Source organism: Vidua macroura, chromosome 12, assembly GCF_024509145.1.
Source record: "Vidua macroura isolate BioBank_ID:100142 chromosome 12, ASM2450914v1, whole genome shotgun sequence".
Classification (NCBI taxonomy): domain Eukaryota; kingdom Metazoa; phylum Chordata; class Aves; order Passeriformes; family Viduidae; genus Vidua; species Vidua macroura.
The window spans coordinates 4,138,238-4,156,153 of NC_071582.1; the positions used below are offsets into that span (position 1 = coordinate 4,138,238).

A 17,916-nucleotide genomic window follows, 5' to 3' on the forward strand; every position below is an offset into this window, starting at 1 on the left:
AGTTCAGGTATCTTGCCCTGCTGTGATGTTTGTGTTCAATTGGGAGGCGTTGCTGGGAGCAAGGAAATGGCAGTGACATCCCTGGCCAGTGACCAGAGTGGAACCAGTTCAGTCCCAGCACTGTGGCTGGAGTCCAGGGACACTTTGATGAAGGCAAAGGGCAGACAGTCACCTGCTCCTGTTTTGACGGTCAAGCCACAAATACGGATATGTGACCTACAATAGCATCTTACCTTTTTTTTTTTTTTTTTTTTTTTTTTTTTTTTTTTTTTTCTGCTTCTTGACCAATAATAAGAGTTACAGGCTAGTCCCACATCTGGGAATTCTTGCTGGGCCTAAAAAAAGATGCAAGTGTTTGAAGAACCAATCTCCAGAATGTAGTGAGTGGTGGAGGCAGGAAGAAAGCAGGTCAGGCAGATTCCTGTGTGTGGAGGCACAAACCTTCCTTTCCTCCTGATGCCTAGTTCAGCCTGCTACTGGTGTCCCTGCTATGTCTGATTTGATTATTTGATTTTTTGGGTCAGATCCTGCATCAGTTACAAGATGTTTTCTTTTTTCAGACAAAATGAGTTTAATCCTTTGTTCTCTAAGAAATGTGAAAAAGGAAACAAGAACATTTCCATTTACTGTGCAGCTTCATCCCACATCTCTGTACCAAGTGCTTTCCTTGGTGGGTCTGTCTGGACTTTAGGGTCTCAAGGGTCATCACAGCTCATTTGCAGTGAATGGATATTGGGCTTCTCTCTTCACAGTGGCCCTTCATGGAGGTGCTGCCACAAGGATTTTCCAGCTTTTTAAGTTGCTTCTGTGTAGCATTGTCTGGGAAGGAGGGATGTCAGCTGACGAAATGGGGGGAGTCAGATGAAGAGGCCTAGGTCTCTGGCTGCTTGTTAGGGAATGACTCCAGCCAGGACAGGTGATGGCTGGATCTAGCCAAGACCACTGTATGTCAGCACCAGCCCACTGATGTACAGCAGCCTCTTCAGTGCCATTTCAGCCCTCCTTGGCCAAGGTTCAGCTCCTCTGATCTGGCTTCACAAATCATCATCTCAGGGGCTTGATCCCATCCCTGCCTCCATGGTTTTATTGCAGAGTACAGAGGGGAGAGGGCTCTGCCCATGGCTTGGGGAAGAGAGTTGGGGGTTGGGTGAGTAGTCAGTCACATGCTGATGGATGCAGTTTTTAATCAGGTTAAAGGAGTTCCACTTGCTGCATTTGTGGTGACCCCCTGAGGGAAGTGTTTGAAGGATGAGACTGAAGTGCTTGGATGAAGAATGTCTGGAAACATGCAGGGGCTGTGAGAGGGGTTTGGGAGTGGGATAGTGACTACAAGAGCAGGGAGTAGGCTGCTGGGAGATGAGGAGATTTGGCTTTGGGGGCCGAGAATAAGGGAAGGATGGTGAATGAGCACTGCTCACAATGGAATGGGGAGTTACTTAGTATCTGTCCTGCTGTCAGCATTGCTAGAAGCTTCCTTGTCCTTGGGTGCTGGAGGGGTTTAAATCCATGAAGCCAGGAAGGGTAACATCTTACCAGGAATTGTGTTCCCAAGACTGTTGAAGGCCCTATTCTATGTAGCTTGTGTAGAGCAGAAACTGTGGATATTGTTTGATGGTTCTAAACTCTTAGCACCTTCCCAAGTTTCAGAAGACTAACTCCCCCTCCTTTCCTGCCCCCCAAAAAATTTTAAAAAAAAATAAAGAAAGCAACTTGAAACAGAGTTTCACTGGGTGATTTTGGATAGATATATTCAAAACTGTTTTGGATAGATATTTTAAGAACTGTTTTTGTTACAGTCACTAAGCCTTGAAGACTTCTCAGATTTTGACAGTTTTCAGAAAAAGAACGTTTGATCTAAACCTGGCAATCTCCATGAAAAAAATACCCTTGCTCTGAAAAGTTTCCAGGATCCTGTGGTGGCTGGCCATCATGCTGGAGCAATGCTGCTGGCAGACACACATCCTGAAGATGTGGAGCGGATGCCTGCTCTTCCCAGGAGCGCCTGGCACCACTCTGTCTGCAGCTGCGGGGCTCTGCCTGGGGGCTGCAGGGGCCCAGCTGCTGGCAAATCCCTCTCGGCACCAGCTGTACAGGGGGTTGGAGCAGGGGAGGCTTGGGATGGATGAGTGCAGATCTGTGAGTGGCTGCTCACGGTCTCTCATGCCAAGGGTGGGCATCTGGTGCCTGCAACCTGGCAATGCCCATGGATGGAACCCTCAGTTCCACCTCACCCTACTGGGCAAGCTTCGGATGCTATGTCTGCAGGGGGTGTGCCATGCCCGGAATGATGCCTGACTCCTCTTCCCCCCCACCCTGGACCGGGGGAATTTATTCACTCAGCAGCCCAAAGATGGATGTCAGCAGCATCAGCAGCAGCACCCCTCCCTGTGCCAGGGAGACTCATCCCTGCCCAGGCATCTTTCCATCTTGGCTCTGATTACAGCCCCTGGGAAGGGATGGATGGTATTTGGACAGGCAGCTGGGGCCACTGTACCTGCGTGGGAGGTAGGAAGCCTTTCAACATCCGCCTGCCTGCAGACTGGAATTCCAGCCAGAACTTGCCTGCAGCTCTCCTGGGCTGCAGGCGAGAGCGTGCAGTGCGAGTTGGTCCTGGCATTGGGCTGTTATGGCCGTGGCTCCTCAGAGGGAGCAGGCAGCCTCAAGGACACAAGTGCTACAAGTCAAAGGGAGTTTAAGCTTAGCAGGAGGAAAAGCCTTTCCTAGAGACTCTGCATAACTATGGAAATTGCAGCTCTTTCCGGCAGATGTCAGCTGGGAATGGAAATCAGCTGTGGAGGCCACGGCAGGGAGAGGGGGACGGGACATCACAGAGCTTCTCGGAAACTATCTGCTGGCAGTTCCCAGAATGAAGGGCTGTAATTGCTGTTTCTTAGGCTGTCAGGAAAATCTACCTGCCAGCTCCCTGCAAGATGGACTGTGGGGGCCTTCTGAAGATCTTGCTTGCAGCACAGCCCTTGGGAAGGGTTGGATTGCTGTGGGCATAGTATGAGCTTGTGTATGGAAATTGTTTTGGTCATCATCTCTGGAGCAGAAAGAATTCACCACAGGCTCATTCAGCCCAGGCTCCTGCTGCCAATATTTAGTATTTTATGAAAAATATAAGCAGCAGCATCAATCCCTGATGATCCCATCAATGGAATGCTCTCATAGCTTTCTCCAGTTCCCAGTTCAGGGCTCATTTTCTTCAGCCACAAGTACCTGAGGGCTTTGCATGTCTCTAGAAACTGGTTTGGGGGGTCAGGACAACAACAAGGAACAGGAGTGAGGCAGAGGGGGAGGACAGAGAGCCTTGCAGGAAGGGTGTTGGGAGAAAGTCATGGCTTGGCTTCCTATAGAAGAGAAGAAATGAGGCACTACCCAACAGAAAGCCAAAGCCGCTGATGGCAGCAGGGGGAGAGGATTGAGGCAGCAAAGCATATGGGAGATGTACAGACAGCGAGGATGGAGAGGGGGATGATGGGGTAGTGCAGAGTAAGAGATCTTTGAAAAGGAGGAAGAATAGGGTAAAATCCTGTCTGTGAGGTGTCTGGGCTATGGGGGTCGATGCTTCTCATAGAGGAAAGAAAAGCTGCTGAGAGTTATCTTCCCAGCCCTGTCTAGTCCCAGTGGACTAAATCCCTCGAGGAGACAGTGGATGCTGAGGAGCCACCACAAGCAAGGGGTGGGGACCGGGGAGCCAAAGCAGTACAGGAGGAGATTTGGCATGTGGTGCTTTTCTGGGCAAAGGCATATTGGATTGGCCAAGGCCTGTGTGAATTCCTGCTGATGAGGCTCTGCTTCTGGACTCTCAGTCCTGCTCTAGGACCTTCATGAGAGCAGGAGTAAGCTGGGCTCAGGCATTGCTGAGGCTGACTACATCTTCGGCTGGTGCAAGGAGGACATTTGAGGTCCTGGTTAGGCTTGAAACCTGTGGCTTGGTAGCTGGGAAGTATCCACAGAGCAACTTGTCCCTGCTTTCTCATTTCTCCAGAGCCATTGGGTTGGGACACTTTGGATATTCCTGGATAGCCCTCATTGGCCCCATGCCTGGGATGTTCATGGGAGCTGACCCTTGCCACATTCTGGGGTGCTGTGGATGATCTTGGGGTCTGGTGGAATTGAGGAGCATGCTGGACTCCTTGCTTTGGCCCCACAGAAAGCCTGCAGGGACATTTGCAGCAGATAAGCACGTGATCATTGAAACTTTCATCCCATGCCCTGGGGTCTGCTTGGCTGGGTGGTGAGCCCTGAGTGAAGTGCAGGAACCCCTGCTGGCTGCTGGCTTGAGCGATCTTTGCATGAAAACTGCACTTAATCTGAATTAGAGCTGCTGTAGGTGAGCAGTAAAGGCTGTGGCTAGCAGTGGTCCATATGGGACTCACGTGCTGATCCAACACCTCTGCAAGTGGTGTAGAACATGGCTGTGTGCCCAGCCTGCCAGCCAGCCAGTCACACATTTCATGATGTCATTCTACTGAAAAGGCAGGTGACATCTGTTGTCAAGTGACATTTGTAGGACACTGAGCTGACTGTGATGCAATCAAGGTTGTTTCTGTTCAGTGGAAAGTTTCGGATCAGCTTACAGGCTGTGACACTGTGCAAAATGCTGAGAGCTCCATGGAGGGGTGAACGCCTGTTCTCCAACCATAGCCTTGGCCTCATCAAAACATCCCTCTTCACATAAAAGTGACGGCATGCTCACCTTCTCCCAGCCAGTGTTACAGGAGACGAGCGTGTGATCCACTCCCCTCTGTTCAGGAATGAAGTGCTGGGATTTTTTTCTCAAAAATAGCTCTGTTCCTAGGAGTGATAAAAGTCTGAGATAAACCCATTAAGTTTCCACTGTTTCTGTTGTGCCATTTAGGAATGTGGTGAGCCCAGAATAGCATCTGTCCTGGTGTGCTGCTGCTGATACCATGCTGTCTGTGCTTCTTTGTGGAATGTTTCACTCTCTGATGTACCTTCCATCTCCTCCCCAGGGTATCCACAGCCAGAGGTGACGTGGTACAAGGATGATGAGGAAATGGATCGCTATTGTGGCTTACCCAAGTATGAGATATTCCGTCATGGAAACCGCCACACCCTGCAGCTCTACAAGTGAGTAAAGGAGCTGGAGAGTGGCTGGGTTTGCTGATGGGAGCTCTGAGTGTGTTCTCAGTGCCTGGATAAGCTGTCAACAGTGATACCCCCCCACCACCACTTGGCTGGCCCCTTCTGCTCTCCACTGTGAGTTCACAACTGGCCCTTCCCCTCCAGCTGTGGCTCCCCAGTCATACCAATATGAGATCCATTACTGCATCCAGGGATAGCTGCCATGCTGGAAGCAAGAGGAAGGGAAGAAGTAGTCCCTCTCTCTGGGGCCTTTTGAGGCCTAGTGCTGAGCATTAGAGATGACAAAGGTGAGCAAGGGGAAAGCACTATCTGCCTCCAAGATGATGGTCCGGGGAATCAAGTTTCTGGAGAGCCAGGCACACCTTGTCCCCAGCAAGCATAGACCTGTCACACCTTGAGTCCTGGGTTTGGGATGTCAGACAGGTGTGGCACTGACTGAAAATGCAGAATATCAGTGTTGCTGATAGTTCTGCCATCCTTGTGCTTCTAGCCTCAGCTTTTCTGCTCCCCCAGGTGTCCATCAAAGACTGGATCACCTCTTCCAGGAGCAGGGATCTCTGTGGGTCAGGTGTCCTCAGGGGGTGACAATAGGGATGCAGGCAGGTGCTTGTGCTGGTGCCTGTGACATGGGGTAGAAAGACTTTGGTAATATGGTAGGGTAGAGGAAGAACAGGCATGTCTTGTGGGCTGTGTCGAGCTGAGGGGAAAAGATCCTGCAGAGGACTCTGACCAAGAACAGTTGGGAAGCCTGGTGCTGCCTGTTACTCCTCCATCACAGCCCTCATACCAGAGTTACAGCCCAGAGTGGAGATAGAACAAATTTATCATCAAATTTGCTTGTCTGTTAGTGTGGAGAGCAGGCAGAGCCAGGGAGGGAGGCCAGCCCAAGGCCTCCAGATGTCCTGTGGGCACCACATGGGCCACATCTTCTGGACTCTGTGGAGCAAGAAGTAGGAGAACATGCATGCCTGTGCGTCCAATGGGCGTCCTGAGGAGGATGGGTAGGTCTCACACACAGCTTTTGATTTCCAGGTGCCGAGAAGAGGATGCAGGCATTTACCAGGCCTCAGCTAGAAATAACAAAGGCATTGTGTCCTGCTCTGGTGTGCTGGAAGTGGGAACCATGACGGAGTTTAAAATCCATCAGAAGTGGTTTGACAAAATCAAGAGAAAGGCTGAAGAAAAGATGCAAGAAATAGAACAGGGCAAGAAACGAGGAAAAGAAAATGTGGAAGTGGAGAAGTTGCAAGGAATGAGCCCGGAACGGCTCCAGAGGAAGCGGAGGCTGGCTAGAGATCAGAATCTCTGGTCAGGAGACTCTTCATGGGAGAAGGAAGACGCAGCAAAAGTGCACGTTGCAGATTCACAGTCCAGGTTACACAAGGATATTGCCGAGACAAAGGAGCAGCCACTCAGTGCAATGCCAGACTTCCCAAACAAACTAGTGGCACCTCTGAAAGCAGAGGTGACCACCAATGGAGACGCCACTTTGGAAAGTGGGGAGAACGGGAACAACTTTCTCACGTACATCTATGAGACAGTGGAGGACTTGGCAACCAAGCCAGGGGCAAAAGACTCTGCAGCTAAAAAGAAAAAGAAGGTGGAGGCTCCTTCAGCACCAAGACAGGAAGCTTCTAAGCGAGAAGAAAGTGGGAGAGACAGGGCCAATCCATCTGCAAATCCCAGGTTTGCTCCTCCTGTCCCCTTACGGAGGAATGCACGTTTACGAGCAGCAAATGATCAAGAAGTGGAAACTAGTCCAAAACTCAAAGAGCCTGGGAAAGCTGTGAAACAGGACACTAAACCTAATGATGACATGTACTTCTCTTTAAAGGACATGTATTTTGATAAGCAAGTGAAGCCAGCGGCAGAGAAGGAGGAGATGGGAGCCAAGGAGGAGGCCGGGAGTGAGACTGCCCTGCAGCCTGTGGCAGCCAGCAGACAGACAGAGGATGCTTCACTGGCCTCTGAGGTGTTGGAGGCAGGACCTGTGCTGTCCGAGGGTCAGAGAGGCCAGCAACAAGAACAGAAGTTGGAGGGAAACAAAGAGGTAACTAGGAGACACAACAGCCAATGCAGGGGTGGCAACAAGAAAATATCTGTGCTGCGCATTTGTGTTGTGGCACTGGGCCTGGGAGGCTGTGTGTACACCACAGGATCCGCTGCCGAGGCTCTGCAGGTCTCCACTGGTGGAAGCACCCAGAAGGGTTTTTTGGATTTTGTGAGCCCAGACAGCAGAGCTTCCACCCCATCTCCAAGCAAATGTCAGCTGAGGTGGTGAGAGATGTAAGTCGGGGCCATTCGAGCAGCTGGTCTCGGTGGCCTGGGGCTCTCTGGTTTAATCAGCAGGCTGACCTCATGTGGAATGTTTTCAGGTCAGGTCGGCAGGGAGCACTGAATGGGTATTTATAGCTAGGCGTGGGTGCCTTGTGATGGCATCTGTTCAGTTTAACAAAGGAGCTTTAGTTAAGGAGTCCCCCATGCAGATGAGGTACCAGGTGAGCTGCACCTTCAGGGCCTCGAGTTTTGTTTACAGTGCAACTTGTATACAGTAGGTCTGGACTATTTTTTTTCACCCATCCCTGTTGGAAAAATTCTGTTGGGAGACTCATTGTGGTGGTGATGAAGCACTCGGGCACAGCACCTGCTTCTGACCCTCAGAGCATCTCTTAGTCAGCTGCTATTTTTGTCACTTAACCTGAAGTATTTGCCATGAAAATATTAGACTGGAAGCTACCGGACTATTTTCCCCCCATTTTTCTTTAATGACCCCTTCTATCATAAAGGGTTCTCTGAGTCCAGTTTGCAGGTGATGTCAGGATTTGGAGTTTGGGCTGTGGTAGGTGCACACTTGCAGCAAAGACAAGGCTCTGGGTGCAACACTCCTCACTTGTAACACACATATTTCACACAGTAACGCACATATTTCAGAATGTGGAAAAATCCACAATGCATGAAGGACTGATGGGTGTTCCAGTGGGGAAGAAAAAACAAACCTTTCTTCCTCTCTTAAATTTCGTTAGCCATTGGTGGGTGCAGCTTTGCTGGTAAGAACTTGCTGTGTTATGCAGTACACACCTGGTTTCTGGCCTTGCTGCTGCACAGTGCTGTGAACTTCAGCCTGACCCACCAGTACCACATACGGCTGCAGAAATTATTGCTGTTCAGGCCAGCCCATGGCAAAGCTATTTGTTTATCTCCTCTCTGCTCATTTTAACACGTCTCACTCTCAAAAACGCTGGAAAAAATACTGGTGTGCAGCAGGCTTGGGCTGTCATCCCTGAGCCTTTGACATGCGTCAAGGTTTTTTTCTCTTTAAAAGCCCCACTCACAGAGGGAAACTTGTGACTTGTCAGCTGGTGTGCCTTTGAGGAGACAATAGGGAATGCTTCTGATTTGAATTTGAATGCTTCAGCTTGTTGGTGCTGCTGGGGAAAGTCCTCAAGCTTTTGTGAGAGCAAATAAGCTGGTTTAAAGTCTTTAAGGCAGATTCCAGGCATATTTCAGGATATTTTCACCCCCCAGGACAGGGGTTGCTTGCTTTTTCTTTTTTATTCTTTCTCTTAAAACAAGAAAGGTCATAGGCGAGTGTTTTCTTAGCCTTGGGACATAGCTGGGCCTTATGCTCAGGACTTCTCTTCTGTACCCAGGCTCTGAACATCGTCCTCTACAAGAGCAGAGAAGAAACTAGTTTTGCATGGTAATCACTCTTGCCTGATCTGATTATATTTCTTGAATTTTAGGGGTAGGAACGGCCTCTAATGATGCTTCCCCCACCCCAGCCCTTCATACTTATGTTGCCCTAACAATTAGAGTATAAAGGGCATGGAGTAACAGGACAAGGAGGAATAGCTTTCTCCTGTCAGAGGTTGGGGCCAGGTGGGATATGGAGAAGAAATTCTTGGCTGAGAAGTTTGTGAGGCCCTGGCACCGATTGCCCAGAGCAGCTGTGGCTGCCCCATCCCTGGAAGTGTTCCAGGCCAGGTTGGACAGGTCTTGGAGCAACCTGGTCTAGTGGAAGGTGTCCCTGCCCACGGCAGGGATTGGAATGAGATGGGCTTTAAGGTCCCATCCAACACAAACCATTCTATTTATTTGCTTGAGAAGGGCTTGCTGAGAATGGTGCTACATTTCCTCTTTTCCCCAAGCTACCAAATGAAGCAAAAGCAGCACAAAGTAGAGTGCCACAGCCCTCCTTTCCCATGGCATTCATTTTGGGGGACTTAATGCTCAGGTCAGGGACCTCAGGAGAAAATCCTTAGCAGCAGATCCTCCAGGATGGAAGGGGAGCCCGTTGTGCCATTGTCCCTGTGCCCTGTCCCTGTCCCCGTGCCATTGTCATGGTGATGCTCACAGAGCATCAGCCGGGCAGAGTGTGCACCACGGTATCGCTGGCTCCCCTACAAAAATAGACTGTGCTCCTTGGCTGGAGGATTTCAGCAGTTCTCCTCGGGATAAAGCTTGGCCATCGCAGCAGGCAGCTTGCTGACATGTCTGCTGGGTGCAGCTGCGGTCGGAAACATTTGAGCTTCCCAAACGTCAGAGAAGCAGAATGGTTGAATAGTGCTGATAACGTCAGGGTGTACGGTTTCGCTATAGATCATTTGGGCAGCCTCATCCTGATAGAGTGTGGCATGCCAACTGCCCCATCTCACAGTGGAGATAGGGGAGCACTCAGTCTTTAGGAACATCAAGGGAATTATGCAAGGTGGCAGCAATGGCTGGTAAAAATGGGAAAGTTTTGCTGTTTGGAAGGGCACTGAGTCAGAGGAGATTGGATTAAAAGCCACTGAATGATCTAGAAAGGCAGATCTTTTGCCTCTATGCACAGCAAGGGTGTTGAAAGGCAGAAGGGCTGAAACTGATTAAAAGAAGAAACATTTTGTACAGCCTGACAGGTGGGACCCACTCCTGTGGGATGATGGTGAAACCAGAAGACCCTGGATGACAGAGAAACACTGGTATCAGGGTAATTCCCATGATTCAAGAAGTTGGGCAGTGCCATATGGTACAGGTGGCCCACAAGTACGACTGCACAGACCCAGGCAGTAACATGATGCTAATTTCCTTCTTTTTTTTTTTTTTTTAACTAGGTTGCAGCAAGAGTTGGACAGTGTCCTGGTGACCTAAAGCATCCATTGTCCAGTCCAACCAAAGAGACCAGTCAGCAAGCCAGTAAGTTAGAGGAGGTCAGGAAAGAGATGCCTGATTGCCAGGAGACCAGGGGGGCTGTGAAAAGGACAAATCCTCGGTTTAGGCCTCAGGAGCCACCAAAGCCACCAGCACGTTCTCCAGACCATGTACAGTCTGGCAAGGAGCACCCACCCCCCAGGAAACAGGCAGAAAGACATTCCCGTGCTCTTGAGGACAGAGAGACTCAGCAAGGACTGTTAAATCAAGAGAACAAAAGCCAAGGTAGAGAAGAGTCATTGCTAAAAAATTTGACTCCTCCAGAACCTGGAGAAAACACTCCTCTTGAACAAATCCCATGTCAGACAGTCAAGGATGGGAAGAGCAAAGAGGCAAGAGCACAGTTGTCTGGGAGCCATCCTGGTGTGAGGACAGGAGGGAGTCATGCAGCAGAGCCATGTCTTGGGGCTGTGCACAGGGAGGCAGGAGGGACACCTTTGGGCCATCAGAACACCCAAAATGAAACAGCAGCTCCTGCTTCAGTTCCTCTTGCCAAGGAAGAGCCGCTTCCTGCTCCTGCAGTGAGACCATCAGTGGCTCAGGAGGCGCTGCTGGCATCTAATAGAAGTCCAGGGATGGAGGCCACTGCAGGAGAGGTCCCATCTGGAGCCCAGCTGCTGCCTCCTGCAAGTGGAGAAATGGAAATCACAACAATAGATGGACTTGCCCCACGAGAGATGTTTTCAGCCATCACTTCAGAGAAGGAGAATGCTAAGCCAGTGCCCATAGGACCTCAAGGGAAGGAGGGAGGACTCCTGACAGCCACAGCTCCATGCCAGGAACCAGCAGCATCTGCTGGGACTTGGGAAGGAGTCTCTGAGGTTCAGCCACAGGTATCGCTGATTCTGCCTGGCCTCGAGAGATCTCAGGAGATGTCTGTGGAGGAGAAAATGCAGCACAAAAACCTGGTTTCCTCCTTAAAGAACTACCTGCTGCTACTTCTAAAAATGTCAGATAGCAATAAGGATGCCACAAAAGAGGACACTGACTCTGGAGACAAGGAGCAGCTGAATGCAGGGGAAGGCATGATCCCAGAGGTAGGCATTGCTGGCCTTAGCCCTCGCACCTCAAGGAAAGTTTTGGAAAAAGTACAAAACAACCAGCTCTTCCAGACAGCAGAGAATTTGCCTCTGACCCCCAGGACATCCAGACGGATCACAGGAATGATTAATGAGGAATTTGTTACCAGCAAGGAGATGCTGGCTTGCAGGCCTGTGCCACCAAAGAGACGCACCTGGGGGGCTCCTGAGGCCAAGGGGCCACCCCCACTCTCAGTACCCTCCATCGTGGTGGGCAGCATGCCTCCAGCAGGAGTGGCTCCTCATCCTTCTGATTTGCCTCCAGTGAGCTCTGAAGAGAGCCCTGCTGACCCTCTGGCAGCGCTACCTTGTGCCACACCAGAAGAGCTTGCTTTGGGGGCCCGGCGCAAAATATACCTGCCAAAACCCAAACAGGTGGGGGTGGAAGAGGTGGCAACCCCAGAGAGCCTGGGGCACACAAGAAGTCCAACTGTTTCACCACGGCAATCCAGGAAGAATGCATCCCTGTTGCATTCTCCTGCCTCAGCTCCATCCTCTCCCTCAGAGCAGTGTTCTCCAACCCTCATGAGGAAGATGGCCACGTTGGAGGTTCCTAAGCTGTATGAGGAGCCTGCAGGTGACACCATTGGTGATGAAGAGGTCCCTGGAGATGCTAAGCCAGAAGCACAGCCAGCAGAGTCCCAGAGTACAAATAACCCATTTAAAGGTGAGGGAAGAGAGAATCCCCATGAAGCTCATTCCCTTGTTGCCTGCAAAGGCAGCCAGTAATAGTCAGTTGAGGCCACATGAGTTTTGTACATTTGTAGGGTTTTCAGCATCAGCCTTTGGCTGTATGAAAGCCAAAAGTCTCCCCCAAGACTTCTGTCCCAGTGTAGGGGGGGATAAGGAATGCAAGAGGCAGCAGTTCTGACACTGGCTGTCTCTGCAGCCTGGGCTTACCCAGCCCCAGGGATCATAGAATCCTCTTGGTTTTGGTCTCTGTGTTCTGGGCCTCATCAAGGCTGATGCTGGTTGGGGATCCTGAGCTACCTGGTCGAGTGGAAAGTGTCCCTCCTCATGACAAGTGTTGGAACAAGGTGGTTCTTTAAAGTCCCTTCAAACCCTAACTGTGATTCCATGATTCAGTGGGCATCACAGGGCACACGCTCCTCTTCCACGTCTGTGGTCAATGCTAATTTGATTCCTTGTGGCACTGAATTAAAAAAGGAATTATCCTGGGGTTGAAGGAACCAGGTGATACTCTCACAGGAATCAGCACTCTTGCAAAGTAAGGGTAACCATGATAAATCCCTGCTTCAGTAGATGAATGTTTCCCCCAATATTCCATAGTGGTTTTCTGCCTTTCCTCTGGCCAAGCCTCACTGGGTATTGCAGTGCTGCACTGTTGAACAAATTTGTACCACTTGTATCCCATCTCTATCCCAGTGGAGCTCTGAGACCTTCCCTGGGAAAGCAATGTTACACATGCTGACATACATGTGATACCCAAAGCCCTGAGCAGCAGCGTGGGCGTAGCCTGCCCTGTCCCAGAGCTGTGGCCAGCACTCTGCATCTCACCACCCATATTTTGCACTCTCAGCTCCACAGGTGGTCCGTAAGATCAGGGCAGAACAATTTTCTGATGCATCAGGAAACTTGAAACTTTGGTGCCAGTTCTTCAATATATTGAGCGATTCCAAGCTGACGTGGTACAAGGATGAGATCCCTGTAGCTGAAGCCCAAAGGAGGTAACCTGTTGGTTCCACGTAGTCACCTGTCACATCCTGCTCCTTGCCTTGACTGGGGTGAAGCTGCCCCTCTTGCTAAGGCAGCATGGGAAGCTCAGTGCATGGCACAGGACATTGTGAACTTCATCATATCAGTGCCCACGGAGGGAAGGATTGCCCAGATGGGGAGTTGCTGATGAATTTGTCCTATTGATGCTCCATCTGGAGTGTCTACTTTGGGTACCCAGACCTTGGGGAGGGCAGAAAAGGTGTTAGGCCCATCACAGAAATCAAAAGCTGGATGTGAACTGCAAAACTGGGACCCCAAAGAATCCATATGAGGGTGGCAGTCTCCTAGCACTGCTGGGAGGGTCTTCCATGCAACCACTGCTGGGAAAAATATTCAGACAGCTGGGTGGCTGGTTGTATCCTTTGGGTCTACTATGAAGAGCAACTTGTTCTCAAGCCCAGAGGATTTGTGTAGGAACGTAATCCACATCAGTTAGGACTTGCCTCATGCTGTTGGTGTCCCCTGAGCTCCCTTTATAATGAGTAGACATTAAGTTAGGTGATTCTGGGGCAGAAATTTTCTCCTGGGGCAGATATTTGACCTGGGGGAGACAGGCAGGAGTGGCCATTGCCTTCCAGCAAACCAGAACAGAGCCTGCTCAGCCAGTGGGTCTCAGGATGAGGGTCCCATCTCTTCTCTCTGTGAAGCCCTGACCCAGCCTCACTCAGGGACAAGTACCTTTATCAGTCTGTAGCCCAATCCCAGCCAGATTTTGCAGGGCTTGTCTGGAGGATAAGCATCTCTGTTAGTACAAACCACAGGGCAGGACTCTGGTGCTGTGACATGCTGGGGGAGCAGCTGGGCTGCCCTTGGGATGGCTTTGTTTGTAGCCTTCTTCCATCCCCCAAGGGCAGCATGTTGCCCACCCACAGTGCCTATCACAGGGCTCCTGTGTGGCCCTCCCCACCACATGGGGATGTGGCCATGCTCCATTTTTTTTCCAGTGTTGGCGATGAGGGCCAGGCAGCTTTGGCTGTTGTGCAGGCATCCCAGAAGGATTGCGGAGTCTATCGGTGTGTGATCAGCAACGAGTATGGCACAGACTCCACAGATTTCCTACTCAGCCCAGAAGGTGAGGAGCCCTCAGCAGCCTCTCACAGCTTCCTTGGAGTGCCATGGGGTGGTGTGGCCAGCTGCAGAGAAGGCTTGGTGCCAGGCTGCAGTGGGGGAGCCTTGGCACATTCTGTAACACCGCCTCTGTGAGGTGCTTCTGCCTCTGTGTGCCAATTGATTCCCACCATCCTGCCTGCCATCCCTAGTTGTGCAAGTGCATGGGGCAGGGTGGGATCCTGTCAGGGTGGGATCATGGCAGAACCTTGACACCTCTTTGCTTTCTGTCTCCCCTAGTGTTGTCAGGATTTATCCTGCGGGAAGAGATTGAAGGTAAGGACCACGTGATGAGCTGTGACTGCCCCTTGCTCAGTGGGGCAGGCAGCTCTGGGGCAGAAGCAGGACGTGCCCATGTTGTCCCCCCCTCACCAGCTCTTCCTCCCACCAGTTGGAGAGGAGATCGAGATGACACCCATGGTGTTTGCCAAGGGTTTGGCTGATGCAGGCTATTGGGGGGATAAGCTCTTCGGGCGCGTGGTGAGCGAGGACATGGAAGTGGGTGCTGGTTTCCTGCGCAAAGCCTGCCGTGCCAGAGCCATCTACGGCCTGGAGCCTGTCTTCGAGTCCGGCCACACCTGCGTTATCAAAGTGCACAATTTCATCGTCTTTGGGACCAAGAATGAGAACAGCCTTATCGAGAAGAACTATGATATCACCATCCAGGTGGGCATCCTTGTGTGCCGCCATCCACCTTTCTCCCTCCCACCCTCCCACTTGTGTGTGCATTGGTCCCCAGACAGTCCCCAGCTCTGTGCCCACTTTTACTATTTCCTTCCACTTTTGAAATGCTCTGGGGTGGTCTAACTAGGGGGCTGAACATGTCCTTGCCATTCTTGGCTTCAGCTCTTCCATGTGAGCAATGTGGAGCTGCTCAGGACTTTCCCATCACCCTTTGACCACCAGGACAGGGAAACAATTGGCAGTGGTCCCAGGGAGGCAGCGGTGCACGATGGAACAGGTTCTTGACTCTTCTGTTTGCACTTCCAGGAATGTAAAGTCCAAAACTCCAGCCGTGAGTACTGTAAGATCTTTGCTGCTGAGGCACGAGCAGTCCCTGATTTTGGAGCGGTGCCCGAGTAAGTGATGTGCTGCAACTGCACTGGCTTGATGCCCTGGCAGAGCATTGCAGGGGATGGTGGGAAGATTCCCTGTGGGTGTTGGGGCATCCCAAAGGCAGTGAACTCTACTCCCACAAATAGAAGGGATACTGGGAGGAAGGCAAAAGCCAGGGTTGCAGACTCCACCATGCTGACATTGTCTGTGAACTCCCACACAGGATAATTCCTCTGTACCTGATTTATCGTCCGGCCAACAACATCCCTTATGCCACAATGGAGGAGGACCTTGGCAGGCCTTGTGAGCAGTACTGTGTCACTGAGAGAGATGGCAGCTTGGTGGCACGAGGCACCTCGGAGATTGTGCTCAAATGCTGCACCTTCCAGCATTGGGTTTATCAGTGGACAAACGGAAACATCCTTGTGACTGACATGGAAGGTAAGGGTGCCCATGGCCCATCATCACCCTCCAGCCTGGGAAAGAAAGAAAAGCCCCAGGCTTGCCCTCCTGCCTCTCTCCCGCCCCATGCCATGGAACCCTCTACCCAGGGCAATGACCTGCCCTTGGTACTGGTGGCTGTCCTTCTCTGGACAGAGACTGGTTGTCCTCTTAAATTACAGGAGTGGGCTGGAAGTTGACCAACGTACGGATCGCTACCAATCTGAAAGGGTGAGTGACTTCCAGCTCTGGAGCAGGGTGGCCCTGGCTGTCCCCAGCTCTGCCGCTTACCTGGCAAGGGCCATGGTGGTAACTGTGGTCAGGCTCTGTCCTCTCCTCCCTGCTCTGGTGGGACATCTCCTGGTGCAAAGCAGGAGCTGAGGATAGCTGTGTTGACAGGTACCAGGGGCTGAAGGAGAGCTGCTTCCCCTCCCTGCTGGAGCAGTTCCCAGCTGCTCACAGGTGCAATCACTACTGCAGTATCCTGGGCCTGAAGATGCTGGAGCCAGCCAAGCCCAAGGGCTCCAAGAGTCCCTGCCTGGGCAGGAAGTCTGCCCAGTCCAGCCCCCAGCTCCAGAAGAAGGTGCTGACAAGTCCTCAGGGCACCCGCAAGGCTTCTGTGAGCCCCAAGAGCTCCCGGAGATCTGCAGAAACAGGGGAGGCCCCAACAGCCTGCAAACCCAGGTCAGGAGAGAGCAACAGAGCTGGCTGCCCACAGTAGTCAGAGCTGCTGCAGCTGAGATTCCTGCCCTGGCCCCCAGCCTGGGCCCAGCATGTGACCAGTGTGGGAAGGGGAGACCCTGGCAGTGGCCTTCTCCATGGGGCTCCTGCCCAGCCCGCAGCGCTTGCATTGTGTGGTGTGTGCTAATTGTGAGTGGCTGGGCCGGGGCCGCGGGGGCTGCGAACCACAGGCCACCTCCCCAGTACCTCTCTACAGGAGCTGCTGCTGGAGCCTGTGGGGCCATGTGCCTCTCCACGCTCGGACTCGCTTTCCTCTCTCAACTTTCCATAGGCCTTCCTTAAGGCAGGGGCAGAGCGTCTCCCTCGGGCTTTGCAGGCACCATGTCCTTGCCTGGCTCCCCAGCAAACTGGGAGTCCTGGACACCCTCCTGGGTCCCAGCACCTCATGTCCCTCTCTGCGTCCCCATAAAGTGACCAGGCCAAGCCTTGCCAGTGCTTTCAAGGATGAGAACTCCACCAGTGCCCAAGCAGTCCCCTATGCCCTGGCACACCCTTTTTCCTGCAGAGGGTTCCAGCATTGCTGCAGGGCTCCTCTGCTATGGTGTGGGGCTCTGGGGTGTTGGCTGCTTCCAGGGCAGGGTGTTTGCACTGGTACCAGCAGCTGCATAGGGATGGGATTTTGCACCCTGCCCTCCCCTGATTCCCAGGGAAGTCTCCCACCCCGTTGCTGGGTGGCTGCTGGGGGCGGCCATGCTTATCTGGATGGTGGCTGGTGCTATGGTAAGGATGCTCTACCTCACATGGGATACCAGGGAGCAGGGCAAAGGGGTGGCTTCCCCTCCATCCCAGGCTCTGCCTTGGTAGGTGGGAGTGTCTAGCCCACAGGACTCGCTCCTCCTTGCCCCCCTGCCATACATAGACCCTGTATGCCCTAGCCCCACAGCACAATCTGGTGCTCAGCATCGCCCCTGCTTGGCACATGCTGGACTCCAGCGACAGTTGGCAGTACCCACTCCAAATGCTGCTACCCCTGGCTCGAGGCAGTGATGGACAGGTATACAGGAGCTGTCTGCTCTGTCACCCTGCAGAGCATCCCCTTCCTCAGAGCGTTGCAGGAGGGTGCTGCATGCCAGTGACACCACCCTACAGGGTGGGGTTCCAAGCAGTGGCTCAGTGCAGCCTGGTGGAGGGAAGGGGCTGGGCTGGGAGCATGGCATGCTCTGGGCTCCCGGTCCTTTGTCGATGGGTGACTGTAAAATACCGATGTACATAACGGTGGCTGTCTTGGGACTGGGTGCTCTCGAGTGCAATAAAGTGAGAAGGACTGGCCTGTTCCTGGCATTGTGGTCCCTCTGGGAGAGGTGCACCCAAGTACAGTGGGATGTGTTGGCTTTGTGTTTGGGGGAAGGAAACATCTTCAAGCACTGGCTTTACCGCATCCATGTCCTGTGGAGGAGAAGGGGGGGGCTGGGGCCAGAGCCTAAGGCTGGCAGCAGACAGGGGCTCAGTTTGC

General features: G+C 52.2%; 1 protein-coding gene across 5 annotated transcripts in view; it reads left to right on the plus strand.

Moving 5' to 3' along the window:
- Nucleotides 1-17,733, plus strand: part of ALPK3 (alpha kinase 3) — a 36,735-nt gene extending 19,002 nt beyond the window's left edge. For all 5 annotated transcript variants that reach the window (XM_053988681.1, XM_053988682.1, XM_053988684.1 and 2 more), the window contains 11 exons: nucleotides 4,980-5,097; nucleotides 6,145-7,162; nucleotides 10,206-12,048; nucleotides 12,922-13,069; nucleotides 14,063-14,190; nucleotides 14,466-14,501; nucleotides 14,617-14,891; nucleotides 15,216-15,304; nucleotides 15,505-15,722; nucleotides 15,905-15,953; nucleotides 16,122-17,733. In XM_053988681.1, coding sequence (XP_053844656.1) covers nucleotides 4,980-5,097; nucleotides 6,145-7,162; nucleotides 10,206-12,048; nucleotides 12,922-13,069; nucleotides 14,063-14,190; nucleotides 14,466-14,501; nucleotides 14,617-14,891; nucleotides 15,216-15,304; nucleotides 15,505-15,722; nucleotides 15,905-15,953; nucleotides 16,122-16,443 — 4,244 coding nt within the window. In that variant the 3' untranslated portion in view covers nucleotides 16,444-17,733. The remainder of the gene's footprint in view (nucleotides 1-4,979; nucleotides 5,098-6,144; nucleotides 7,163-10,205; nucleotides 12,049-12,921; nucleotides 13,070-14,062; nucleotides 14,191-14,465; nucleotides 14,502-14,616; nucleotides 14,892-15,215; nucleotides 15,305-15,504; nucleotides 15,723-15,904; nucleotides 15,954-16,121) is intronic.
- Nucleotides 17,734-17,916: the final 183 nt, after the last annotated feature.